The sequence below is a fragment of the Tenrec ecaudatus genome, chromosome 7 (assembly GCF_050624435.1).
Source record: "Tenrec ecaudatus isolate mTenEca1 chromosome 7, mTenEca1.hap1, whole genome shotgun sequence".
NCBI lineage: Eukaryota > Metazoa > Chordata > Mammalia > Afrosoricida > Tenrecidae > Tenrec > Tenrec ecaudatus.
This window is the reverse complement of record NC_134536.1, coordinates 160,309,604-160,336,401: the sequence shown is the minus strand read 5'-3', so window position 1 is coordinate 160,336,401 and position 26,798 is coordinate 160,309,604. Positions and strand designations below refer to the sequence as shown.

Below are 26,798 nucleotides of genomic sequence, written 5' to 3'. Positions count from 1 at the left end.
ATAAAAGAATCTGAATCCGTCATGCTGCCGTTATAAATAATGAGAAGTTAACAATGTCTTAGATCAAGAGGGGGGCACACAAGCGTTGCTTAGATTCCCCGCCCCCCTTCCGTTTTTTTCCCCTCCAGGGTGGGTGTGGTGTTGGGAGGCCAGCTGCTTGCAATCATTCATTCTACCGCTTGTGGGCGTTGCTCCTTGGTGATCCTTGGGGTGGTGGTCTTCCGGTCTTGACCAGCGCCACCCCCCCTACCCCCGTCACCCCGCATTAGCTGCGGGAGCGGGAAGATCTCCCCCAACCCCAAAGCGTCCCCAAGCGTGATTCACAGAGCCACAGGGTCTCCCCCAGAGTCAGGCAACATATATAAATACAAAGAATGGGGGGGGGTCCTTCAGAAAGGGTCCCAGTCCTCCTCCCCTGCTGGCTCCCTGAAGGCCCCTGGAGCCCGTAGCTCAGGATATGAAGGGAGGGGCTGATGGAGAAAGTTGGGGAGGATGCGTGGGGGAGCCTATTGTCCTGGAGGACGGGGGAGGGGGGGGAGGGAGAGGGGGTGGGGGTGGGAGAGACAAGGAAAAGCTGATGCTCCCTGGTCATGTCGAGTGCGGTGGAAAGTCTCACCTCTAGTTCACACTTCAGGCAAGTGTAGTCCGCCCCGTGGGGCACTGCCCCCCCATGACTTTCAGTTCCTGCCTGCAGGAGGCAGAGGGGGACCTGCGGCTCTATCTAGGTCACCCTGTGGGACACCTCACCCGGTGTTAGCATACCACACGGTTTTTCCCCATCCTGGCAACCCTCAGCCAGCCAGAAAGAAGCTTACTTCGGAGGCCAGTGGGGACCCTTGATTTCTGGGCTCCCATTTCTTTCTGTTTTAAGTTTTTTTTTTTAATTGTGAATTGAAGAATGATGGCAACATATGTACAAATATGCTTGATAAAATTGATGTATGGATTTGTAAGAGCCCCCAATAAAATGATCATTTAATTAAAAAAAATTGTGACTGGGGTAAATGTCTACGGAGAAGATCCGTCTTCCATTCAAGGATTTGTTCTCCTCCTGTTTCATCTCCTCCATGACGATGCACTCAATGGACCATCCCACCTACTCCCCCTGATGTTGGCCGTCTCCTTTCTCTGCTCTCCTAACCCTTCTGCACTCTCCTGCGTGAGGGCTGCACGTTGGATTTTAAACGGTTGGCTATTCCGGTGTGCATGCTCCTCACTGCTGTTACTGTCCCCCTAGAGACCTGTCTGTCCTCTGCTTGAAAATTGAGCCACAGAGGTGAGCTCATTTCCAGGCTTGAAGGGTGACTCTAAGGGACAGACTCTCAGGGATCCCACCACTCTGTCCAACGGGTAAACCTGATCTCGATGATCATCTTACGTTTTACCCCGCATTTTTCTTATGCTCCCTCCAAGACCTTCTAATGATCCCTTGCCTGGAAGGCGGCAGTGGTGACCAGCACCCTCTAGCTCTTCGGCTTCCAGGGTCATGCAGACTCTGACGGTCAAGTGCTCCACTAGCCCACTGGACTCAGGTTTCCAGGTGGTCTTCACTGTCATTACTCTCCTCCGGCCGGCCGGTCAGGGAAGGACCAATCCTTGCACCTTAGATGGTCACTCAGGAGCTTTCAACTGGGTCCGCATTTGCCTTTGCTGTCATCTCCAGGGCAGAGCGCCCCCTGGGGCTAGGGAGTTCTCTCTTCAGGTCACCCACCTCCTACTCTTTCTTCATCGTTTGACTCAACATTGGTGAGACCCACGTGGCACAGTAGTCCTTCACCCACCTAGTATTGCTTGTATGTGTTTCTGTGGCTTCAATTCTGCTCCTAGAGAGAATGGAAGGAGATAGGGAGCATGGAAGGGGCTGGAGGAAGCAAGTCTCCCTGGTCCTACTGCTTACCTGGGGCTCAGGATTGCTGAGTGCCCTGAGGCCATTAGTCCTTCTGCCCCACGTGACCCAGAAGCAGTGGGCATTCCCATCTCCGTTTGCTAGATGAGGGGCAGGTACTGGCTCTGCTTGCACAGTTAGGACAGGGCTGGCTGGGTGGCCCAGAGGGGGTGGGGTGGGGGTGGGATTGAGAGCCCAGACACCTGAATCTCTGGAAGTTCCTTGGCGGTGATTCAGGTGCGCAAGAATGCAGCTCCTTCCAGGAGCTCTCCGGCTGCTCTGCAGCAACTGCCGGAAATCTTACCTGAGCTGCAGGACTTTCCCAGCAGGTATTGGAATTCCCAGAGTCGGAAATTCCCATGCCCTGAGGGCCAGGTAATTGGGTTCAGGGTTGTGGCTTCTGTTTCTTGGGGGCGGGAATTATTCTGCCAGGCTTTGTTTGTGTGGGGTGTCTTGAACCCGGATGAGTGAGTTTAAGGACGCGAGCGCTGGGTCCTGGGGGATGGAGGACTTCAGGGAGGGAATCCCCAACACCCAGGAGAGGCGGCTGCAGTACTCTAAAGAAGAGATCATGTTTCTTTTCTAAGCAAACTTTATTTTTCGCCACTGACCAGTAGGACGATTACAGGCACAACTCCCCTGGGGAGCAGAGGTTCAGCGATACAGCAACAGTCTGTCACCAAATCAGCATTATTCAGATAACTCGATTGATAAATCCACAAGCACAGGGAGGTAAGGAGGCCAGGAGGGGGGGAGCAGCCTACATTCCAGCTCCATTTTCACAGAAAACATGTGTGAGCTCAGGCAACCCCGACACTGGATCCCTCAGGAGCCCTGACCTCCTAAATAAATACATTCACCAGGAAATAAATAAATATATAAATAATAAATAATAAATACTTCTCAGTGCAAACATAAATAGAGAGGGCTGACTAGTGCCGCGTGGCAGGGCCTTCATGTCTTAGGGAAGAGTCTTGAAACTTTTGGAGCAAGGGAGGTGGGAAGTCATTCCAAGTTCTGGGCAAGGACTCCTCAGTCCTCAGATCTTCAGAAGTGAAAGCGGAGACCTCCACATTCCAGGTGTCCCCATTTGCATCTGGAGACCCAGTCAGTGGGTTCTGGGAGTCCCAGTTTGGATTCCAGGCGGCCGGTGGTCACACAACTTTGCATCTCAAGTTCTAAGTGTTGTTGTTGTTCAGGGTGATAACTTGGAGGCCAGGCCGGGCCCTTCCTTTCCTTTCTAAGCCAGGAGGGGACGAGGAGGCCCAAAGGGAATGGCAGGACAGGGAGGGCGATGGGCTGGGTGGTGAATGATCTGCATGGATCCCCCTCACAGGGCAATGATCCCAAAATAGACCTGCCCGGACTCAGCAAGGTCAAGGTAGTTGGGCAGATTGATTTCAGCACTGAGTCGATCTCCCTTTTGTAGCTGGAAGACCCCTCCCAAATAGATGGGCTCATACCAGGGTTTGGTCTCAGACCCTTCAGGGGTCTCCCTGTGGCAGGGGGTCTTGATGGCAGAGAGGAGGTTGACCTTGGCCTGATAGGAGACAGCTATGCGACTGACAGTGTGGGTGAGGATCACGTATGTCCCATGGCAACCAGGGCCTTTGAAGAGGACTTGGGAGTAGATGAGGTACAGTCCGTCCAAGGGCACCACCAGCTGGTTGTCTATCAGCTGCACGTTGTTGTCAAGTAGAGCATTGGCAACCTTGCTCACCCACTTGAGCTGGCCCTCGTCTTGGGTGCTTGCTGGAGGGAGAGAGAAGATGAGAAAGGGATGTGTGAGTCAGGGTGACCCTGACAGTCAGTTCCACTCTCCACATCCTGGCCCTCAAGCCCTGCCCACTCCCACGCTGGCATCCGGTTCCTGTCCCCTTTGTCTCCCACATCCCATTGAGCCATGAGGTTCTCAGTGTCCCCCTGAAGGCCTGTGCTGTTTCTCCACTGTCCCCTTCAGTGCACACTGTCTCCCCTGGACCCCATCCAGACCCTCAATCCTCTCCCTCCACCTCCCAAGTGCTCTCTCAGCACAGCCCCCAGACCTGCCCTCAGGATGCTTACCTACAACATGGGCCACAGGCTTGTCGCTCAGAGTTCGAGAGGATGACCCTGAGTAGCAGAGAGGGAAGAGGAAGGTTAGACCCTCAAACCTTCCCGAGAACAGATCTTCTTACCCGGACTTCTGTTCCTCCCCACCCAAACCAAAACTCTGAAATCCCTCTCCCGCTCAAAAAATAAAAACAAGCAATGGCTTTCATCTCAGGACTATCTCCCAGCGCCAGCCAAATTCAGAAACAGGAAAGTGACTTAGATATTTGCGTGATACTTACGGAGCGTTTGGGTCAAGGGCTTGATGAGGTGGAAGCTGCCCGGGAACTGCTGAGGAGAAGAAGGAGGAGTTGGCATTAGTGGAGGCCCCACAAAGGGAATGGGGTGTGACTGGGCTGCCCCTCTTGCTTTCTCTGTTCAGATGCCCCTGCTTTGCCTCATCCATCCATTCATTTATCCACCCATACCTCCAGCCTTCTAGTAACTTGATCCGCAACACACACACACACACACACACACACACACACATCTTCATTTTTCCTATAACTTTCCTTTCATCTCTCTCTCCCCTTATCTCTCCAATCTCCCACATCTCTGTTCTGTGTTATCAGTGTTGTGTGCATCCGCTTAATTCTTCCCCAGGTCTCTACCTGCACTCCCTATCGCTTTACCGATCTCTTTTTCTGTCTCTCTGGCTGTTTGTTGATTGTTCAGTTGCTTGTTGATTTAGTCATTCAAGCAAACAGGTTAGTGAGCTCCTTCCAAGGGACAAGCACCTTCCGCCTCTCTCTCTCTTTCTCTCTCGCTCTTTGCCCACCCTCCCCATCGACATACCCTCTCCTTTCAGCCCCCCTTTCTGAATGAAGGCTGAGCACTCACCTCTTCCCTCTGCGGGCCAATCACCCCGAAGTGCAGCAGGCAGAAGAGCAACGTGGCCCCTGCCACGAGCAGAAAGGAGAAGAGACTGAGGCACAGGCACCGCCGGGAGCCCTGAGGGGCCCCGGACTTCTTGGGAAGGGTCTCCTCCGCCAGTTCCACGTCCCGGATCATGCTCTCGGTACTCATGTCGTCCTGTGCACGGGGCTCAAGCGCAGCTGGCGGATGGGAGCGGGGTGTGCGAGCAGGCTGGGAGCTTGTCTGACTGCTTGTCTGGGAGTGTGGTGTCTGATGGGCTCTTTCCCCGGGGGATCTGGGGATGCTGCTCTGCCTCTTGGCTGGTCCCTTGGTGTCCTCTCCGAGGGAGCTCTGCTGGCTGGGGTGCCAACAACGGCCTTTATACGCTCTTGGGGCAGAGGAGGGCGGGGGAAGCTCTCTCGTTCAACCGTCGGAAAACTTCCTGGGTGGAGAAACCCATGAGCTCATCTGGAGGAAGCGGTAGTGGGTCCTACACCTTCTGTCTCGGTTTCTTCTCCATTGCGGGGGCGGGGTTTGGAAAGTTGGGGACACCCAAGCATCAAGGATGCTTCCCACCTTCCCCATTTGGATTTGGGGGGGGGGTAGGGGACAGGGGGAGTGTTTCTGAGTCAGTGACCAAAATGTGCATAGGACCCTGGAGGGTGGACCCCAGCGGCCCCTCCATTTCTACAGTCCCCACCTCTTGAGGACTGCTGTCTGGGGTCTTTACTTTCTACGGGGGATTCCTGTGGGGGTAGAACTCCAGAGGGCAGGGTGGGAGGGGCTTCAGAAAGCTGGGTCTCTGGGGGGTGGCGATGGGGACTGGAGACAAAGGTCTGAGTCTTGAGTTGGGAGGTGTGTGCTTAGTCCTCTGAGGGAAAAGGAACTTGATGGGGTGGGGGTGGGGGTGGGGAGCAGTCTGAGACAGGGATGTGGATGCAGGGACAGGCCTGGGACAACCCCCGAGGGAGAGGGAGGGAATGAAACCAGTCCTGGGAATTCACAGACCCCACAGGGTAGGTCTTCTCCTTTCATTTTGACCCTGAGACTCAAGCTGTGGCTTTCAGTCTGGTCTCCACAGAGGGAGCCCGAGGGCTCTGATGTTTTCATGAAGTCTCCACAGTACAGCCTGTGCATGGCCCTTGTCTCCTAGAGGACCCCTGGTCCCCCCCCCTTCCCTAGATTCCTGGGGACACTCCCACCCCTCGGAGTGTGCCCCACGTCCTCCTCACATCACCCATTTTCTACACCCTACTAGACCTGGAGCTTCTCCGGCCCCTCAGGACCCTGGGCACACCCCACTCCCCGGTGCTAGATCTTACCCCTCTTGGGTAGAGTCACTGCGGCTCAGAGACCTCATGCCCCCCTGTTCCTGAGAGCCCCTTCATGGGACTTCATCTTCCAGAGGCCTCTGGCCTCTACCCCTTCAGACCGTGGACCCCATTTCCCCTCGGTCCTCTCAGCTTTTCCCTTGGGTTCCTCATCGTTGTGTGTGCCGGGCACAGCCCCCTTGGAAGTCACAGCACATCCCCAGGGTCCCCTGTTGAGTCCCTGCCCCTCCCTCCATTCTACACAGAAACCAGAGGCATGCTCCCTTCACAGAAGGACAGACAGACACCGCTTCAGTGGAGAGAGGTTTATTGTGTTTTTTGGGGGGGAGGCTGGGGGTGTCTAGTTAAGCAGTGGCTAGCTCTTAAGAACCTTCCACTTCCCGTGTCAAGTGCCCCTTCCTCCCCCAGACCTTCTGGTGCGCACCAGCCTGGGCAGGTGCCCTTTCATCCCTCACCCTCCGGCTCTGTTTCTCGCTCTCCTCTCGCTTCGGATACCCCTGTTATTCCGTTCTCTCCATCTTCTATAAATAAATAACTTAATTTCCCCATCATAAATAATGACTCCTCCCCACCTCCAGGCATCCACTCAAGCTCCCGCGCAGGTCCAGTCCTCTCCGGTGCCCGGACCTCGGCCCCGCCTAGACCAGCAGGACAAACAGCTCTGGGCTGGAAATCTCTAAGCAGGCTTGGGCTCCTTGGCAGGACATCCGGGGCGGCTCTGGCAGGTGTGGTGCCTAGAATGCCATCTTGGAAGCTCCTGATGACTTTCGTGGGGGAAGACTGGAGACTGTTGGAATGGTTGAAGGGGAAGTGGTGGTAACCTTTGAAACTACCGGCCAGAATGGAAGTCCAATGAGGAGGGGGCCTCGACACCATTTCCCCCCCTCCTTTTCTTTCTGGGTGTTTCCCAAGTTCTACAGAGCGAAGGCTCCAAAGAAGACAGTGCTGGGGCTGAGCAGCAGGTGGGAGATGCTGGAGGTGTAAGTAGACAGCTGGTCTCCCTTGGTGAGCAGGAACACAGCCCCCTGGTACACTGAGTGCACCCAAGGGCCGTGTGGCCCTGGGAAGACAGACTTCTGGGAGCTGAGGAGGGGCACATGGGTGGGGTATTGGGGGGATAAGAGGTGGACCTCGTGGGCCAAGTAGAGCGGGGTGGGAACGTTCTTCAGAGAGTGTTCTCCAGAGAAGACCGCCTGGGAGTAGACAAAGTAGAGGCCACTGGTGGGGACCAGAAGGGAGTTATTGCTCAGAGAGAAGCCATGATGGAGGAAGGCGTGGTCTGTGTGGGCTCTCCAGCGCAGTGAGGTCTGCATCCTGGGGTCTCCTAGGAAGGAAGAGTCATGGGGAAAAGAGTCAGGGTGTCTGGAGGGTCTTGAGGTCTCACTCCCTGGGGAAGCAGGCACCACATGACTAGTCCCCCAGGGATGGGTGGGGGGAAATGGGGCAGGCAGTACACCTCTGTCCTTGGGGGACAGGAAAATACAGCGGAGGTGGAGTGGGTGCTGGAGGTCTGGGGTGAGGGGTGGGGCTGGAGGAAGGGTGGGGCTGGATGCCTGGGTGGTTAGGTGGATGGGTGCTTACCAACGAGGTGAGCAGCAGGTTTGTGGTTGCCAGAAGTGAAGTGCTTCGGGGGGCTCTGGTGGGCAGTTTGAGCCGCTGAGGGTGAGAGGCCAACCCCAGGAAACCCCTAGGAGAGAATAGAATTAGTGGGTCGCTGGACCCACTGTCTGACTGGGTCACCGCAGAAGTTCCTGCTCTCTGATCGTCTCACCTGAGTCCCAGATGGCAGGGCCAGCAGCAGCCCCAGGAGGAGGAGGAAGGGGGCGGCATGCCCCCACAGGAGGTAGAGGTACCCAGGTCGTGTCATGGGAAGAACCTACCGGCAGAGAGATGGTGAACCAGTGAACGGGGCGGGGCGCACTGCACAAGAGGGCCTCCGGCTCCCTCTCGGGGGCAGCCACCCCGAAAGACAGACAGGGCGACAGACAGATAGGGGATGGCGATGCAGTCAGGGAAACCCTGAGGTAAGCGGTGGCGGTGGGAGGGAAGGGGGAGGTGGGGGGGGGAGGCGGGGGAGGGGGCAGAAACAGAGGTGGGGAGGGAAGGGAAGAGAGTGGTAACAACAGAGAAGGTGTCAGATGCAGCAAGAGACAGACATGCAGAGTCAGAGATGGGAACAAACCACACCAAACGCACCCAGGCCAAGCCCCAGGCGGGTTGAGCACGGCAGGGGTCAGGCGTGGGCCCAGAGGCAGGGTGCTGGGGCAGGAGTCCAGCAGCTGCGAAGGCGATGGGGTGGGAGTCTCACCTGCTGTGCGGGGGCCCTGGACGCCTGGGTCTCTTTATAGAGGAAGCGGCAGTGGCAGTGTGGCAGGCAGCGGGCGGTTCTAGACCCAGACTGGGGCGCGGGGAAGCCCCCAGGACTTAGAAGATGCTGCTGATTCAGTCGAAGGCAGGAAAGGCTGAGGCCTAGGAGAACCGCAGTCAGGGGACTCGAGCGATTGAGTTCTGGGAAAGGTGGTGGGGTCGGGGCTGAGGGCCAGGGTGTGGGGTCAAGCTTAGGAGTTTCAGAGAAGGGGTAGCCAATTCTGAGAGGGAATGCGGGGAGTAACTGGGGTGTGGGTTGGAGGCCCGTTTCCCTCAAGAGTGGTCATTTGGAACACTTGACTGACAAGGGTCAGTCTGCACCCTTGACCCTTGTCAGATGAAAGGCTCCTCTGCCTCCATGTCCTTCTCCTGCACCCCGCCCTTTCCCTAGCCTGCTCCAGCCTCACATGTCCCAGTGAGTAGTAGTATCCCTGCAGGCTGTCTGGCAGGAAGTGCCATTCTGTACCTCTTGCCCAGGGGCATCCTGGGTGCCGATGCCAGTCCTTCTGGCGGCCCTGTGACAGGAGACCCCCTTTGCTCTGAAGGGGATTCTGATTGAGGAGAGACATCTTTAGGACCACCTTATCCAGAGACAATGTCCTGCCCTCCTATACCATGGAGTTTGAGCCCACTCCTGCAGGGCATCCTCAGCCTCGCTCTGCCCTCAGGCGGCCCTCGTGACAAGAGAGAGAATCCACATTCCCGACTCAAGCAACGGGATGGTCAACTTCCAAGGTTCTTGGCAAGAAAGGCTTTGGAATTCTACACGGGCGGGTGATGGCCTAGGATGAGGTGGGGAGAGTGGAAGAATGATCTTAAAATTGCATTTGTAGAGCCAATATTAAAAATATATATATATATAATTTTTTAAATTTAAGAACTTTTCCCTTGGTAGACCATACAAGGATGGCTGTGCCTCGTCAGGGCACAGTTGACGGGTGTCGGGATACACACAGAGCCACATCGCTACCGCCCAGTTCAACATATGTTCAGAACTCCAAGGGTTCCCCACGGACTCCTTCTAGAGACCCTCCAAAAGTGCCCAGTTACTCTCTGACCGCTATTCGTATGGATGAGGATGAGGATAGCCTTGACTTTCACGTAGATGACATCATGCCAAAGGTGCTCGTTGGGGCCTCGTTTCTCTCAGGCCATGCTAGGGTTCTATTACTCATCCCTGTGGTTGAGTGCATGGGCCGTGGTTTGCTTTTTTTTTTTTTTTAATTGTGTAATATCCTATTGCACAAATATACTCTTAATGTATTGGCCCATTTTTCTATTGATGAGCATTTGTTTTGTTCCCAGTTTGGGGCTCATAGGGAAAAAGTTGATAGGAACACAGCTCAGTGTACACTTAGCCTGTCTGTTATAGAATTCAAGACACTAGCGTTTCATAAAAATTGAGAAATTGAGAAGCTGCCAATGGGCCGTTTTCATTCCTCTGGCTGCCATTGCTATGATTTCATTTGAATGTTTTATCGAGGCAAGCGCTGAGGGAGGAGCCTGGGGCACGGTGCTTCCGGGGGTGTTGATCATTGTGGATCCAAGTAACGTGAAATCCTCAACATCTGCCGTCTTTGCTCTGTTTATTATGATCTTGCTTATTGGCTCAGTTGGCCGGACTTTCGTTTCCTCTATATTGAAATATAATCCATACGGCAGACTTTTGTCTTTGATCTTCAGAAGCAAGCACAACGAATCCTCTTTCCACCCAGCAGACAAGGTCATGTCAGCTGCACACGTGCAGTCGTCAGTGAGTTCTCCCCCAACCCTGCTGCCATGTTCGTCTTCACGGAGTCCAGAGTCTTGGATTCTCTGCCCGGCATACAGACTAAAGTAGTATGGTGAGAGGATGCAACCCTGCTGCACACCTTTCTCGATTTCCACTCACGCAGTTCCCCCTCGTTTAGCAACTGCCTCTTCATCTATAAGTCTAGCTGCCACATGAGCACAATGAAGAGCTTTGGAATTTCCATTCTTGCAATATTATCTATGTCTCATTATATTTTTAGCGAGCTGTTTTCTTTTTAGCCTCCCTATTCACTTCCTCTCTATTCCACAAACATGCAGCACTGTGCATTAATTAATTGTCCCACCCAGAGTCTCTGCCCCGCACAAAGTGCTCAATGCATGGTTTATGGGATAGAGAGGAAGCTAAATAGGGAGTCAAAAGAAAATAAATCACTTAAAGTTGGAGGTTGAAGTCCACTCAAAAGTGCCTTGCAAGAAAGGCATGGCGGTCCACTTTTTAAAAAAACCAACCACTGAAAACCGTAGTAGTTTGGGTCTGACACATTTGAGATCATTGTGAACTGGGGTCCACTCAGCAGCATCTGTACAAGGCACTGGGGATGCAGATGTGAAAAACCGGTCGTGACCGCCAGCAACTCAAGGGCCAGTACGACAGGCGGTCAGGTTGTCCGATCATTACAGTAAGAGGAGACCAACTCCGTGATTATGGATTACGGAAGCCCATAGGAAAGCCCTCAGTCCTGGCCTGGTGGGCTGATGCCAATTGTGGAGACGAAGATGATGGATAAGAACATTCCAGATGGAGGGACCAGTATGTGCAAACACTGGAGGTAAGAGAGATCATTCAGTGTGCCGGGACCCGTAATGGGTATCAGTCGAAGGAGCAGAGGTGAGGTCTGACAAGTACATTGAGAACATCCTAAAACCAAGCAAAGAAGTTTGGAACTCCTAAGAAAACATCACAGGTATTAAGTAAGGGGGCGGCCCATTCAGAAGAAACGAGCTTGCTGCTTCCGCGAAGAATGGGTTGGGTGGGATACTTGAGGGGCTGGAGGGGAAAGCAGAGCCATGGAAGCCAGTTCAGAAAGTTTGGCCATCACTCGAGGAGAAAAGGACTTGAGGCGCCAGAACAGAGAGGAGGTGAGAGTTGCTAAGCAAAATCTAAAGGCCCTGTTGGCTGACCAAAGCCGGAACACAAAAAGAGAAGTCAAGGGTGTCTCTCCACATTGCTTTCTTTTTCTTTTACATTTCTCGATCTGTAGCTTGACTTCCTCTTTTAGTCTTTCTGTATCACTGTCACTGTGGGCCTCGCTCATGGTCTCTGCTTCTTTCCTGAGCTCTGGGGAAAGCTCCTTCCACATCTCTCTTTCTGCCCTCTCCACTGGTGCGAGGGAGCGATTGAGGGGTCCTAGCCAGGCTAGACGGGGACGGTAGACGAGCATTATTATCCGCAGTTCGAAGCAGAGGGGGGAAGAGAACATTAGGTCACTGGCTACGGAAACACTGAGGGACAGAAAGAGGGCAGGAAGGAGGAGTGATGATGACATGAGGGACAGAGAGGAAGGAAGGCAAGCGGCATCTGAAGCTCTGTGTCGTGAGCACTTGCGATGTGCCGAAGGGGCTCCTTGAGATGGGCCAATCTCAGTTTCAATCTCAGTTTCAGAGGTTGTGTGAAATTCAGTTTCTTTCATGGGGAGGCCAGGAGTTGGCTTGGGGCTTTCCCTGGGTGGGAGGGTTGATGACTGGAGTCTGATGCCCAACCTCAGGAACCTGCTGTCTCTGTGGAGAAACTGTGAAGTGACAGCTCCGAGGCCTCCAGAGGACACTGAAATGACATTGACCTCAAATCTGAATAGAGCTCTCAAAGCTCAATGAGGTTCGATACCCACTTTTACCTGAGCCCAAATTCAACCTCAACTCAAATCACGACTCAGACTCAACCTCGACCTTAACCATAACCTCAACTCTAAAGACATCCTGATAAATAAGCCCCCCAAAGACACTAAACCAATTCAACTTGTTTCTGTGGCTAGTCTCGAAACCAGCTCATCCCCATCCTCAACCCTAAACGTAAACCCATGATTGTAATCCCAGTTTGAGTCACTCATATAACATCGGTTCTATCCTGTTGGCCTTAATTAGATCGCGCCAGGATTAGAAGAAGCAGGAGCCCTGGCGGCAGAGTGTTTCTGAGTGGGGCTGCTAACTTCAAGTTCAAAGTCCGAGACCACCAGCTGCTCCGAAGGAGACCGAGGAGGTTTTGTACTCCTGTAAAGAGTTACAGTCTCGGAAACCCATGTCGGCCGTGTCGGCTGTCCTGGAAGGTCTCTCTGCACCAGAATCGACTGCATAGCAGTGAGGATGGCTGTCAGGGGAAGCCAGCCCCTAACACATCGTTATGGGTCCGGTAGGCGCAATTGTACAGCGATGATAAGTAAAGATCATAGTAAAGTCATAGAGAGCACGAGAGATAGAAATGAAGTATAGAAGTAAATGAAGTCAGACATGATTCACGGTAGCATGCTCACCTCAGCCCCACTTGGTGGTCCACGTGGAGCGAGAGAGAGATTTAATGCTAGCCCAGGCTTTTTATATTCTCTGGGGACGTACAAGCCCCCTAATTACAGGTGAGGACATACGTCACAGGAAGGGGCTGTGCCATAGGTAATACTGTAATGAGAGGGGGTGGTCTAGGGACATACACGCAATACACGTCCCAGAGTCAGTTTGGCCTGTTTCCTGACTCAGCTGATAGAGATCATTATTGGTAGGGTGAGAATGCTTGGTTGTAGGTCTCAGGGAGGAATAGTTTATTGTCCCCAGTAGCAGGGAGTGAGGCCTGCCATATCCTAGAGGCCTACCCTGTGGTCTGGTGACTAATCACCCTCGGGGAGCATGTCTGTAAGCATCTGACCTCTCCCCACAGGTCCCCTCTTATTTTTTTTAAAATTTCATAGTCAGTTTATTAAGTTCAGTGACGAAAGTTATCAGAAGCATATTCTCCTGAAAGTGACTTTTTCTCAGAAAAAAGGAAGGCACACCCCAGCCCGCTGGCACAGCCACAGGTGCAGTGCTGGCGCACCTCGGCCGAGGACCAGTCCGTTAGTCGGTTGAGTCACTCTCGGCATCAGCAGGAGGAGAGTCTGGATCGTCCTCATCATCTTCCAGTTCCAAGTCATCCATGTCCTGCAACAAAGACTCATCGACTTCCACATTATTTCCAGCATCTTCCAAGAACTGGATGTCGGACGTGTCAAGATTATGATCTGTTTCAAATAGCTGTTTCCCACTTAATTTATTTTTTCCTGCTTGCTCCTCCTCTTTCATTCGTTTCTTTTTCATTTCCAAGAGTTCTGCATCGAATTTGGCCTTCCAACTTAAGAAATTCTCGATTGTAACAGGAGCGCCATGAAATAGTTGCTTTTCGACTTCTGCTTCCTTTTCTTTCTGTTTCTTCTTCTCTTCTACTTATTATTTGATCTACTATTTCGTTTAATTTTTCTTGCACAGCTGATACTAGAGTAAAGATCATTACCATGCCAAGGTTTTCTTCAGCCTGTAATGCTAGTAACTTTAAAATGTCTGAAACATCATTTTCTGCCAAATTTTCCTGTGAGAATATTTCATAAAGGGGAGCATCATCCGGGTATTTTTCACTGTATGTAAACTTGAGCGTAGTCTGGACAGTTTTGTTATTTTCCCCGGCCTCCGATGTTACAGTAATGGTGAAACTGGGTGGGGTTTCTGATAATACTGTGAAGGAGTCAGGGTAGATGGACTCCAGAGCCTCCAGCTCGTTGCGTTGCTCCTCGCCGTAGTCGGTCATCGTGCCCCTCGCCGCTGCCCATGGGTGGCCCAGACGGCGAGGCGTTGCGCTGCAGCGGGTAGCGCGGCGGCGCCTGGAGAGCCACGGCTGCCCCCCTCTTATTTTATATATAAAATTCAAAAGCCACATGGGCAACATGGTTATTTTCTATACATTAAAAGCTGTCAAGGCAAAACTCCATGATCCAATTAATATAGCCAAAAATTCAGGCTTAGTAGAAACATTTTGAATCCAGGCATGGAGAATAAAATTCCCCTATGTCCATCTGCTGTTAGAGGAAGGCATGCGAGAGATTGGATACCACGGCGGGAAGAAATAGAGCCAAATAGGAATGCCTGCTTCTATAGTCGAAGCTGCCGGCCACACAGCAACCAGCTCTGTGCTTGTAAGAGACAATCTCAGGCAGCACCATACAGGAGGGTAAAGTGAGGAACAATGCCATGAGAATGTGATTAGGACTTACCTACAACTCACAAGGGTGGAGGTCCCCCTCTACCACTAGAAACCTAGCCTTCCAGGCTCCTTTGCGAGACAATGAAGGATTCGTCCTTAAACACTCTCTTCCCGTTCTCTGCTCCTCACGGTGTTTGCCTTATGCATGAACTTCAAAAATGCCATAGAGGCCGTGTGACTCTCCTTCATACGTCTTAGCTGCCTATAGAAGCAACACGTGATCGCCAGGACAAAAATTGTGATAATGAGCAGCACTGTTAGGCTGGAACCCAGGCTATGAGAAACACTTTGAACCCAATCACAGGGGTCCAATCCTTCCATGCCCCTCACCGATTGCTTAATTATGTCAGAGCCAGGAGATGCCTCGAGCCTGTCTTTGAATGTACAGAAAATATCCTTTTTAAGCTGATCAACATCTAACGAAATGTTTCCCTTAAACCCTTGCAAATGTTTCCTAATCAAATCCCAATCGTGCAATGTCTTATTATAAGGGTAAGGGGTCACACAGAAGTCAGTTACATTCCAATCACATTTCAATATCAACTGATGTTGCAAGTCCATGATTTGATCTCCCAGCCACTGGACAGTCTGCTGCAGCTCCGCTACTTTCCCCCACAGTTCATCATCCACCTTTGCCTGAGTGGCCCAGAGCTGATGCCAGTCCACTTGCCACTTCTGCACGAAATGTTCAGTTTTGATGGACTCCTGTAGCACTCCCCCAGCGATGGCAGCAGTGGTGGCAATGGCTATGAGTCCAATTATAGCTGCGATCAGCATTCCCACGAATCGGCGAGGTCTCCTCAGCATCTCCGACACCACTTGCATCAGGAAGGACGATTCCGGACTGCTCTCCCGTCTGCACGTCATCTCCACCGGGATCCACACCCCCATCCTGCTCTTTAGGATGAGGATGCTGTCTTTCAAAAGGTTTACAAGCAAAGCATGGTTAATGCAAGTGAGCAGTCTTAGACAGTGTCAGCAGTGGAAGAAACAACTCAGCACTCAGCAATCTGCCAGGTCTCCTTGACGTTTTGAATAACTTCAGCAACAGGACAGGGTCTGGTCACACATCAGCTGCTCTGCTTTCTTCTGGGCCTTGCTGGCTGATGAGAAATCCACCTATCTCCCTTGCCTGTGAAAATATAAACAAATAGCCCCTCTCTTTGGGGTGTAATTAACCTGAAAAAGGAATTATGATGAATAGTGGGTGGCTTCTCCATCTCTTCCCTGTCCATCTTTCTCCAAACATGGTTGCGTCCTTCTACGGAGAGGCCCACAGCTTTCTTCTGTAAAAACATAATTGCATAGCCTTTTCTCCAGGTAAATGGACCTGGATCCCAAACGCAGTTTCCATCATCTTCGGATTTCTTAGGATCAATTTTCTCTGTAGAATTGAAAACGTGTTTATCTTCCCTAATTTTATTACAAACTTTTAGTAAGGAGAAAAATTTTTTGGTTAAAATAACTAAATGAACTTTGTCACACATAAGATTCCTCTTCTCCCCCTTCTGTTTTGACAATGTAAATATTAAAGCATTGCTGACAATCTCAGTTAATTTGCTAGCCTTTGACTCAGTATAAGGGCTAGTTAGATAGCCTTCATTGTTGTTTTTTTAAAACGTTTTATTAGGGGCTCATACAACTCTTATCACAGTCCATACATATACATACATCAATTGTATAAAGCACATCTGTACATTCTTTGCCCTAATCATTTTCTTTTCTTTCTTTCTTTCTTTTTTCTTTTTCCCTTTTCTTTTTTTTTTTACATTTTATTAGGGACTCATACAACTCTTATCACAATCCTTACATATACATACATCAATTGTATAAAGCACATCTGTACATTCTTTGCCCTAATCATTTTCTTTTCTTTCTTTCTTTCTTTTTTCTTTTTCCCTTTTCTTTTTTTTTTTACATTTTATTAGGGACTCATACAACTCTTATCACAATCCTTACATATACATACATCAATTGTATAAAGCACATCCATACATTCCCCGCCCCAATCATTCTCAAAGCATTTGCTCTCCACTTAAGCCCTTTGCATCAGGTCCTCTTTTTTCCCCCTCCCTCCTCGCTCCCCGCCTCCCTCATGTGCCCTTTGTAATTTATACATTGTTATTTTGTCATATCTTGCTCTATCCGGAGTCTCCCTTCCCCCCTTCTCTGCCGTCCCTCTCCCAGGGAGGAGGTCACATGTGGATCCCTGTAATCAGTTCCCCCTTTCCAACCCACTCTCCCAGCATCGCCCCTCACACCCTTGGTCCTGAAGGTATCATCCACCCTGGATTCCCTGTACCTCCAGCCCTCATATGTACCAGTGTACAACCTCTGCCATATCCAGCCCTGCAAGGTAGAATTCGGATCATGGTAGTTGGTGGGAGGAAGCATCCAGGATCTGGGGGAAAGCTGTGCTCTTCGTCGGTACTACCTCGCACCCTGACTGACCCATCTCCTCTCCTAAACCCCTCTATGAGGGGATCTCCAGTGGCCGACACTTGGGCCTTGGGTCTCCACTCTGCACTTCCCCCTTCATTCAATGTGGTATATATGTATACACACACACACACACACACACACACACACATATTCTTTTTTTTTTTTTTTGCATGATGCCTTATACCTGGTCCCTTTGGCACCTCGTGATTGCACTGGCCGGTGTCCTTCTTCCATGTGGGCTTTTTTGCTTCTGAGCTAGATGGCCGCTTGTTTATCTTCAAGCCTTTAAGACCCCATACACTATCTCTTTTGATAGCCGGGCACCATCAGCTTTCTTCACCACATTTGCTTATGCACCCATTTGTCTTCGGCGATCGTATCATGGAGGTGTGCAGCCAATGATATGATGATTTTTTGTTCTTTGATGCCTGGTAACTGATCCCTTCGGGACCACGCGATCACACAAGTTGGTGTGTTCTTCCATGTGGGCTTTGTTGCTTCTGAGCTAGATAGCTGCTTGTTTATCTTCAAGCCTTTAAGACCTCAGTCACTATCTCTTTTGATAACCGGGCACCATCAGCTTTCTTCACCACATTTACTTGTTCACCCACTTTGGATAGCCTTCATTGTTATGTAAATTTTTGCTTCCAGCTCTCAGAGAATTAAGAGAGCTGACTAGTTGGGGAAACTTACCATACTTTGAAAGACTGAAAAAATTCTTAATACATTTGTTCATCTGTTCTTTAAGTAACTTATCAAACAGACGTTTTTTTCTCCAAGCTTACCAATAAGGTTACAGGCTCAATTAAGCCGCTTTGCCCTTCAGGCTTCTTACACTGTATGATTTTACAATCTTGCAATCGTCTCTCTTGGTTAACTTCATTCATGCTTACCAAGCTGGATTTAGGGAAAGTTAATGGGAGGGTCTTAGGCCCTCCTGAATGCCCTAAGGAAATAAGCCTACATCCAAAGTTTACAAACCTTTCTCTTCAATTTCTAATTCCATGTGGGGGCGCTGTCGTTTCCCCACAACAGCATTCCAAAAGACCCCTTGATTTAAAGGGTGGTCAGACTTCTCAAGTACTCTTTCCTGATAGACATATATTTTAACTCTAGAAACGCAAGGAAGCAAAAATTGGCTTAAGCGATCTTCTTTTATAAACCATGATATATCAGAATTCATCACTGCCTTAACTTTTTCATAATCTTGTTCAATCATTCCAGCAACCGCCAGAACACCTTGAGAATTTACATTACACTTTCCTAATCGACATCTCATACTTCTTTCAGGTAGCGACCCCCAATTACTGCTCTTAATAATTTCTGATTCAATTACAGCTTTTGGCTTTACTTCACAACTCTGATCAACTCCAGTATCGGTTTTAATTCCCTGAGTACTTAGGTTGAATCTTCCTGATAGAAACTGTATTACTCTTTCAATAGGAGGTTCCTGCTTTTTAGAATCAATAGGCTGCTGCAAGGGCTTCTAAGCCATCTCTTGGTTATTCAAACCAACTGCAGTGAGAACAGAGGTTGGGCTTTTGCCTGTTTGGCTAGGTCTGGTCTCCTGCTGTGAGACTGGGAGATACCTGCGATCTCTGCCATTCAAAGATTCTCTTGCTGGGTTAGCCAGAGGCCTTGCCTTCTGCGCTGTTAGGCAGGACTTAGATCGAGCTTCTTCCTCTATTTTCCCTCTGGAAAACCTTTGCTAATGGCAACCCTTCACTGTTGAACTTTGAGCTAAATGGACTCGACCAATGAGTTCCCTTCCTACAGCGGGGGCAGAGTTCAGGTTCTTTTAAACCGCAATTAGGTGGCCCTGGCCCATGCTCTGGTGCAGGCTGCAGTTTGCTTTTCACGGCCAGGCTGGTCGGCCTGTGCTGTCTGTACTCTCTTTGAAGATGATCCATCTTTCCGCAACTAAAGCACTCTTTTCTAGGTCTGATGTAATTTTCCAAGGCCGCTGCCATGAGGTCTGCCTTGTATTCCTCTGCCTCTACATTCCTGCATATCCTGAGATTAATCTAGCAACGTGCCCTGTTCCCTGTAGGGATGCAAGGCATTTTTACAGTCCTTATTAGAGAAATCCTAAGATAGCTTATGCACTAGGTCTCTTACTGCCTGCACATTCTTCACACATTTGGAAATAGCATCCTCCAGTCGGGACACAAAGTCAGCATAAGGCTCATCATTCCGCTGTCTTATAGCCGTGTAACTCGGCTTTTTCTCTTCTGATGGAATTATCTTTTCCCAGGCCCTTAAGCAAACTTCACGTATCTGTCCTATTGTCTGTTCAGTAAACTGTAGTTGAGACTCAACTGTAATATAATTCGCATCCCCTAGCAATTGATGAACCCCATATATCTATCCCATCCTCAGCATTCTTGTGTGCTTGTGCAAGGGCTGCTTCCTTCCACAGCATTTGATATTGCAAGGATTCTGAAGAGGAAGGGCAAGTTTTCACTACAACTCTCCAGTCTAGCCGTCCAGCTCTCAGACTCTGCTAAGGCCCTTACCATGCTGATTATAACATGTGAGTCTGGGTCATAATCGCTGACTGCCTGCTTAAGATCTTTCAGTAGCTTAAAGGGAAAGGCAGTATGTCGCCTTTCTTGACTCCCTTCGGGGTGCTGTTTGTCGGGCTCCCTGTCTATAATTCTAACTGGATAAGCTATTCTGAATTCTAAGTCTGCTTCTCGAGCTATACTCTTCTCCACGGGTGAGAGCAAAGGTGTTTTGCCTCTCACTTTCCCAGCCTCACTTGCTAGGTTAAATCTCCCTATTTGCATTCCTTTGGATCTAATCTCTTCTCCTCCAGCACTGGCTTGCTTGGTAGTATTGTAATTCCCTGCGCTATACTCTGGCGGGGCAGATGCTTCTACTCTGCTGTTTCCTTATTCAAGCTTCATTTTCTCAAATACACCTAAAGTTTTCTCATCTGCCTGAAACTCATTCTGCCTGCTTCTCACCTGATTTAAGTCTGCGTAGCTTAGAGGTTTCTCACTACTCTGCTGGTCTTCATCTTTTGCTCTCTCACCTTGCAGCGGCTCCAACACTGCTTTAGTCTGCACCCACAGATCCCAGGTCTCCATGGGTATGCTCTGTCCTTCCCTGTGACCTTTTCTTAAGTTAATGGCTACCTTTTCCCAGATCTCCATATCAAAGGTTCCTGACTCCGGAAAAGAAGAATTAAATTTCTTTACCAATTGAAGAAACTCTTTCATTTTCTTATTCTTTACTACTGCATTTTGTTTCTTCAAGAGGTGGCAAAGAGTGATACCATACTCTGTATCCTTGCCCTTTGCCTGACCCATATCTCACTCGGACTAAAAAACACACTTAAAAAAATAAACTAAAAAAAAAATGTCCCTTTGGTTCGTTCCGGGTTTCGGCACCAAAAACAAACAAACAAACAAAAGTCCCGATTCACCCTCACTGTCCGATGAGGCCGTACAATTGTTACACGGGATGTAACTCAAGAGAGTTCTTTTCCTACAGGGTCCCACGTGATGGGCACCATATGTCAGGGGAAGCCAGCCCCTAACACATCATTACGGGTCCGGTAGGCGCAATTGTACAGTGATAATAAGTAAAGATCATAGTAAAGTTATAGAGAGCATGAGAGATAGAAGTGAAGTATTGAAATAAATGGAGTCAGACATGATTCATGGTAGCATGCTCACCTCAGCACCACTTGATAGTCCACGTGGAGGGAGAGAGAGAGAGAGAGCTCTTTAATGCTAACCCAGGCTTTTTATATTCTCTGGGGACATGCAAGCCCCCTAATTACAGGTGAGGACATACATCACAGGGAGGGGCTGTGCCATAGGTAATACAGTAATGAGAGGGGGTGGTCTAGGGACATACATGCAATACATGTCCCAGAGTCAGTTTGGCCTGCTCCCTGACTCAGTTGATAGAGAGCATTATTGGTAGGGCGAGAATGCTTGGTCGCAGGTCTCAGGGAGGAATAGCTTATTGTCCCCAGGAGCAGGGAGTGAGGCCTGCCATATCGTAGAGGCCTACCCTGTAGTCTGGTGACTAACTGCCTTTGGGGAGGATGTCTGTAAGCGTCTGACCTCTCCCCACAGGTGGCATATGTGAGTTGCTTTAACAAACAGGAAAAAAAAATTTTTTCCCCCTCACAATTGAGGAGGATGGACCGAGTTCAGGATGGCGGCTCTAGGAGAAGGCTCTTTCTGTCTGTTGTAGGGAACGAAGGGGGGGGGGGGAAGTGGGGAGAGGGGTGGGTCCTTTTACCTGCTCTTCCTTGGAGAATTCCAGGTGACATATGACTTTCTCTCTTGCTGCTTCCTTGCCCCGGTGCCCAGTGTACTCTCTTTACACCTCAAAACTGATTGATTGAAGAATACCCTAAACCGATACGACCTCATTAACATAATAAATAAAGCCCTGGTCCCAAATGGCATTGTATATCCACCAGCGGAGGGGTAAGGAATTTTTAAAAACATAATTCTGGAGGACACAAGTCAATTTATAACATTCTACCCTTTGTTTCACCTCCATCCATTCGTGTCCTCCAGAACACATTCATCTTATCGCATCACCTCAAAAGTTTGAGATCAATTCCAAGTTCAAAATGTGATATTCTGAATCCTCTAGACTAAACATGGATGAGATTCTGGATGTATTCCATCCTGGGGCAATCTTTCTCTCCATTGGTACATCTGTCAGACCTAGAATACGAGTTATCTGCTTCCAAAGTACAGTGGGGTAAACGGACATGGGATAGGCAGGCAGTCCCACTGCGCATGGGAGGAACGGGAGGGAAGGAAGGGCTCACTGGCATCAAGCAAGTCTACAACTTAGCAGAGAAAATTTTATTATCTCTCCAGGCTTCAGAGTGATCCTCTCTTCTTTCAGATCACCTAGGCAGTAGCCTCACTCTCTAGATGCTGGCTGTTGGCCAGGCTCTCCGGATTCTGGGTTCCTGGGAGTCAGCTCTAGCCACCTTCCAGGTCTGCTGGGATGACAACCTAGTTCCCTGGACTTTGGGTCATTGCATTCTCCTGTCCCATTTGAATGGTGGTCCCTGGGTGGCTCTGTTCTCCTGTCCCTTGGGCATGGGAGCCCCAACTTTGGACAGCCGCCTGTCCTCTTGGTTGCCTCCTCCAGAATGGAGGTAGGAGAGACTTGGCTCTTCCAAATCCACCCGTTGTCATCGACTCCAACTTATAATGACAATACAGGATAGAGCTGACCTGTCGCCCAGAGTCCCCAAGGCTGCAATCTTGTACAGAAGCACCGTTTCTCCTGCAATGCAGCTGCCCAGTGTGAACCACCAACTTTTCAATGAGCAATTTCCCCTCTTAGCCACTGTGCCCCCAGAGCTTTGAAACATACCAAAAAATCCAGAACAAACTCAGTGCCAGTGACTCTACCGGACAGGGCGGAGGGCCCCCTGTGAGTTTCTGAGACTAACTCTTGGCAGGAGCAGAAAGTCTTGTCTTTCTCCCTTTGAAACCTAGAAAGCAGTTTCCCCACCCTTTGAAAGGGAGACAGACCTGCCTACCCCAGTCCACTACCAGTTCTCTTGACCTTCAAACTGTCCCAGGGATGGAGGGTGCCTTCCCTTTTTGGGGAGAACAGATGTTTGCAACCAAGTCACCCATTGACCTGTTTCTTGCCTAGACTATTTCCAGAGGCAGGCAGCTTGATTCGTTGGGTGCGCTCTCTCTCTTCCTTTTAGCCTGCAGACGCAGTGGTTCTCAACCTTCCTCACGCCAGCGACCCTTTCATACAGTGCCTCATGTGGTGGTGACCCCGCCCTCCCCCCATAAAAAAGTTGAGAACCGCTGGCCTAAACAGTAACAGGTGTAATTTCTTTACCCAAAGATTGAGTAGTCACACCCTTGGTCAAAAATTTTTTTTTGCCCCAGGACACATTTCCATAGTTTGTATAACAGGTTTTTCTAAATATGAATTGAAAGAAGATGCATGGGTTAGTGCGGCCGTGAATGACTGCCTCCTCTGCCGCCAGACTAAAACTGGATGGTGCCCAGCTCCGATCACAAATCATCCTGAGCAACGATCCTATAGAGGAATCCTGGCCAAAAGGGGGGAAATGCAGAACAACATTTCAAATTCCCGTGGACTCCATGCTTTCTGGAGCTATGAAGTTTGAATGACCCAGAATCGACTGCCTTGAGCTCATCTTTAAGCCTTCAATCAAAAATAGTCCCTGAAGTCTTCTTAAAGCCAAATCAGAGTTCCGCGTAACTAGTAAAACATTTTTTTTCACAAGTCCGTCTTGAGCAGTAGAATCTTTAGGAACGATCGACATGGCATCGAATGGATAACAGCATTTTGAAAGACTCAGTAGGAACCTCAGGGAGCAGTGAGTTCTGTTCATGTGTGTCGCGAAGGGGGCGGGGGAGAGAACTCAGAATGGCAGCACATGATGTCATTGTTGGTCCGGGAAGCCTGCCACTGGATCAGCCCCATCCCGGGACCAGGTTGATTCAGGATATTCTAAGAGTATTCCTGTAAGATCCTCAGAAGTAAAAGAGCCACGTTTGTCCTCTGAGCTGTGTCCTCGTTCAGCCCTGCCTCCACAAGTTAATATACAAGAAACAGGTTGTTTTCGCAACTCCTGACAGGAAGAGATTAGCAGGTTTTTACAATGTCACGATTGACACTCTAAGAAGGCAGGTTTTATTTCTCCAGGGGCCATTAGACCATCACCCCCTGAAAGTTCACGAGCCCTTGTTTATTTAAATTGTGGTGATGCTTCATATCTGGCTACTTATCTTAATGACCTTGGTAGCCTTCTTCTTGAGTTCACCCATCCCTGCTGATTAAGCTTCCAAGGAATTTTTACTGTAGGGAGGGAGGTGCAATATGTTGGGTTTTTAACCAACTATATCTTAAATTATGGTATATTTCTAGTATTGATTAACAGCCGGTTCACTCCTCCACTTCCCTGTGGCATAATCAATGTCACGAACTAGTACATGCAGAAACTGTTGGATTGGTGTGTGCCTTGTTTGTATACGCTCACCAACAATAAAAGGAATGAACAAGTTTCAAAATCTTTACGGTTCGATGGATTTTGTGCCGTTAATTTTAAAAGCGATCTCTTTCTTTGCCCATTTTGCTAGGTCTAGGAAGGACAACCATGCAGTCCCCTTTAAGATCTTCCTTAGAGAGTTTCAGGGAAGTTGAGCAGCGGTGCAGTGCGTCCTTAAGGGTAGGCGGGGCTCTCAGGTAGACCTTTAGCCCTAGCTACACCCGGAGAGTGACAGATGATGCAAAGTGAACGAGAGGAAAAGTGGAGCCAGTGGGCCCGTGACGTCACGCCGAGCGACGCGCGAGAGTGACGCCATCCGACGCCATGAACAGCGTCGGCGAGGCTTGCACGGACATGAAGCGCGAGTACGACCGGTGTTTCAGTCGTTGGTTCGCCGAGAAGTTTCTCAAGGGGGACCCGTTCAGGGACCTTTTCAAGCGCTATCAGCAGTGTATTCAGAAAGCAATAACAGAGAAGGAAATTCCCATTGAAGGGCTGGAGTTCATGGGCCATGGCAAAGAAAAGCCTGAAAGCTCTTCTTGACCTTGACCGTCACCTTGGAAATGGGACTCCTCAAATCAGCAAATTGAAGACTGGATTTTGTCATTTCAGGCTGTAAAGGAAGCCATGGATTTGATGAGGAGTTTAGGAGGGTGTCCTATTTTCTTCCTTCCTGGTGTTTTCCTCACTGGTTGTCAGGTGTTTTCCAGGAACTGGATGTGCCAAAAAAAATGCTTTCTTGGGGTTTGTTTGCAATAGTTGATCTGGGATCAACTTAAGTATACTTTGTGCGGGAATAGTGGTAAACTAGTCATGGCCAGGGTTGCCCGGCCTCATTCCTTGTGCAGTGGAGGATATTAGGGACGTGGTCCTGGGGTCATTGCTCATGGAATTGATTGTTGAGAACTGCTCCTTTCTCTCAGGAAGCTAATGCTCTGAAAAGGCACCTCAGCTTAGGAGCATAGTTTTATTTTCATAGAGTAACTTAACGGTTAAGATCGCTGGGTTAGCCAAGAGGAGGAACACTTTTAACTAATAACTGCCTTACCAAGAGGTGTCTAAGACTTGAAGGCTTCCAAGAGTTACAGTAAACATCATAGAGTGGACACTAGTTCAGGAATGAAGGTACTTGGAGTAGCTGTCGGGGAAAAGAGCTGGCTTCCAGCCCAAGTCAATGAATTAAGTTAACATGCATATCACAAAAGTGTCAAAATGCTGCATCTGGTTAAATAAGGATTTTTAATAGTGCTTTATTTGCCCTCTTTACCATCTTGCCAATGCCTGTAATCATGAAGATGAAATAAATCGATGTGTTTAGTCTCATCATTTGAAAAAAAAAAAAGATCTTCCTTAGAAATCCCTCTGTGAACTATCCAAGTTCATTACTTACAAGTTCCACTTCTACCAAACACTCAAGCACAATTCAGACAAGTTGATACTGAACAAAAAGTACCACCTTCCTTCCAACACTTCACGTGGTCATCATTCTTTAAAGGCCTCAGCAGCGATACATTTCATGTTCGCATCCCTTGCAACATTGTGTTCACGATAACAGAAACTTATCACAGTTCTCAATTCTTTTCAAGTCTTCATCAGAATCGCCCTTAATGCCCACAATTCTATGAATAATCTCATAAAAGTACTACCACTTGCTCAAGACCACACAGCTACAATGTAGTGTAATTAAACTCATCTGAATCCAAAACCCATGTACTTCTTACCATAGTGAATGAGGAGGGGAGTGCAGAGTGGAGACCCAAAGCCCATTTGTCAGCCACTGGAGATCCCCTTGCAGAAGGGTCTCGGGGAGGAGATGAGCCAGCCAAGGTGCAATGTAGCACCAATGAAAAATACAACTTTCCTCTAGTTCCTAAATGCTTCCTCCTCCCCTCCCCCCACTATCATGATCCAAATTCTACCTTGCAAGTCTGGCTAGATAAGAACTGGAAACACAGGGAATCCAGGGAGCATGATACCTTCAGAGCCAGCGGTGAGAGTGGCGATACCAGGAGGGTAGAGGGAGAGTGGGTTTGAAAGAGGGAACCGATTACAAGGATCTACATGGGAACCTCCTCCCTGGGGGACAGACAACGGAAAAGTGGGTGAAGGGAGACGTCGGACAGGGCAAGATATGACAAAGTGATGATTTATAAATTATCAAGGGCTCATGAGGGAGGGGGGAGCAGAGAGGGAGGGGAAAATGAGGAGTTGATGCCAGCGGCTTAAGTGGAGAGCAAATGTTTTGAGAATGTTGAGGGCAATGAATGTACAGATGTGCTTTACACAATTGATGTATGTATGGATTGTGATAAGAGTTGTATGAGTCCCTAATAAAATGATTTAAAACAAAAAACCAAAAAAAAAAAAAAACAACCATGTACTTGCTACTTTAGTACACTAACTCTAATGATATTCTAAGAGAAAACAGATTTCATGAACTTTGAAGGGATCAATAATTAGGACATATAATGACTGAAATGAGGGAAGAGGAGTCTTAGAGGAATCTGAGTTTTGAGTCTGGGGAATTAGAAAAATGGTAAGGCCCTAGGGGCAGGTCAGAGAGGGAAAATAAGGAGTTTGGTTTTAGGCATTCAACCAATATGTTTTTATTAAACACCCGTTAGGGGTAGGGCACCCCGCTAGACCATGGTATAAATGAAATAGGGAAGTCGCACATATCTACGTATCTACAGCACGGCGAATTGCTTGGTATGGATGGCTCCGCTGGCCTTCATCTTTGTAACTCACGGCAAAGGACTGGGTGAG

The 26,798-nt window shown here is 49.3% G+C and overlaps 2 protein-coding genes and 2 pseudogenes across 3 annotated transcripts; 1 reads left to right on the top strand and 3 right to left on the bottom strand.

Moving 5' to 3' along the window:
* Positions 1-3,215: 3,215 nt before the first annotated feature.
* On the bottom strand, positions 3,216-5,002 carry TNF (tumor necrosis factor). Of its 2 annotated transcripts, none has more exons than XM_075554151.1 (4): positions 4,817-5,002; positions 4,219-4,267; positions 3,950-3,997; positions 3,216-3,637 (listed from the first exon to the last, which is right to left on the bottom strand). In XM_075554151.1, exons 1-4 carry the CDS (start codon positions 5,000-5,002, stop codon positions 3,216-3,218), a joined length of 705 nt encoding a protein of 234 aa, XP_075410266.1. The 2 variants fall into 2 exon arrangements, with proteins under 2 accessions (XP_075410266.1, XP_075410268.1); XM_075554153.1 differs by having other exon boundaries at positions 4,219-4,264.
* A 2,074-nt stretch (positions 5,003-7,076) lies between these two features.
* On the bottom strand, positions 7,077-8,029 carry LTA (lymphotoxin alpha). The gene is made up of 3 exons (XM_075554150.1): positions 7,934-8,029; positions 7,744-7,849; positions 7,077-7,486 (listed from the first exon to the last, which is right to left on the bottom strand). Exons 1-3 carry the CDS (start codon positions 8,027-8,029, stop codon positions 7,077-7,079), a joined length of 612 nt encoding a protein of 203 aa, XP_075410265.1.
* Positions 8,030-13,381: 5,352 nt separating this feature from the next.
* LOC142453024 (RWD domain-containing protein 1 pseudogene) lies at positions 13,382-14,107 on the bottom strand (annotated as a pseudogene).
* Positions 14,108-24,356: 10,249 nt separating this feature from the next.
* On the top strand, positions 24,357-24,771 carry LOC142453022 (TP53-regulated inhibitor of apoptosis 1 pseudogene; annotated as a pseudogene).
* Positions 24,772-26,798: the final 2,027 nt, after the last annotated feature.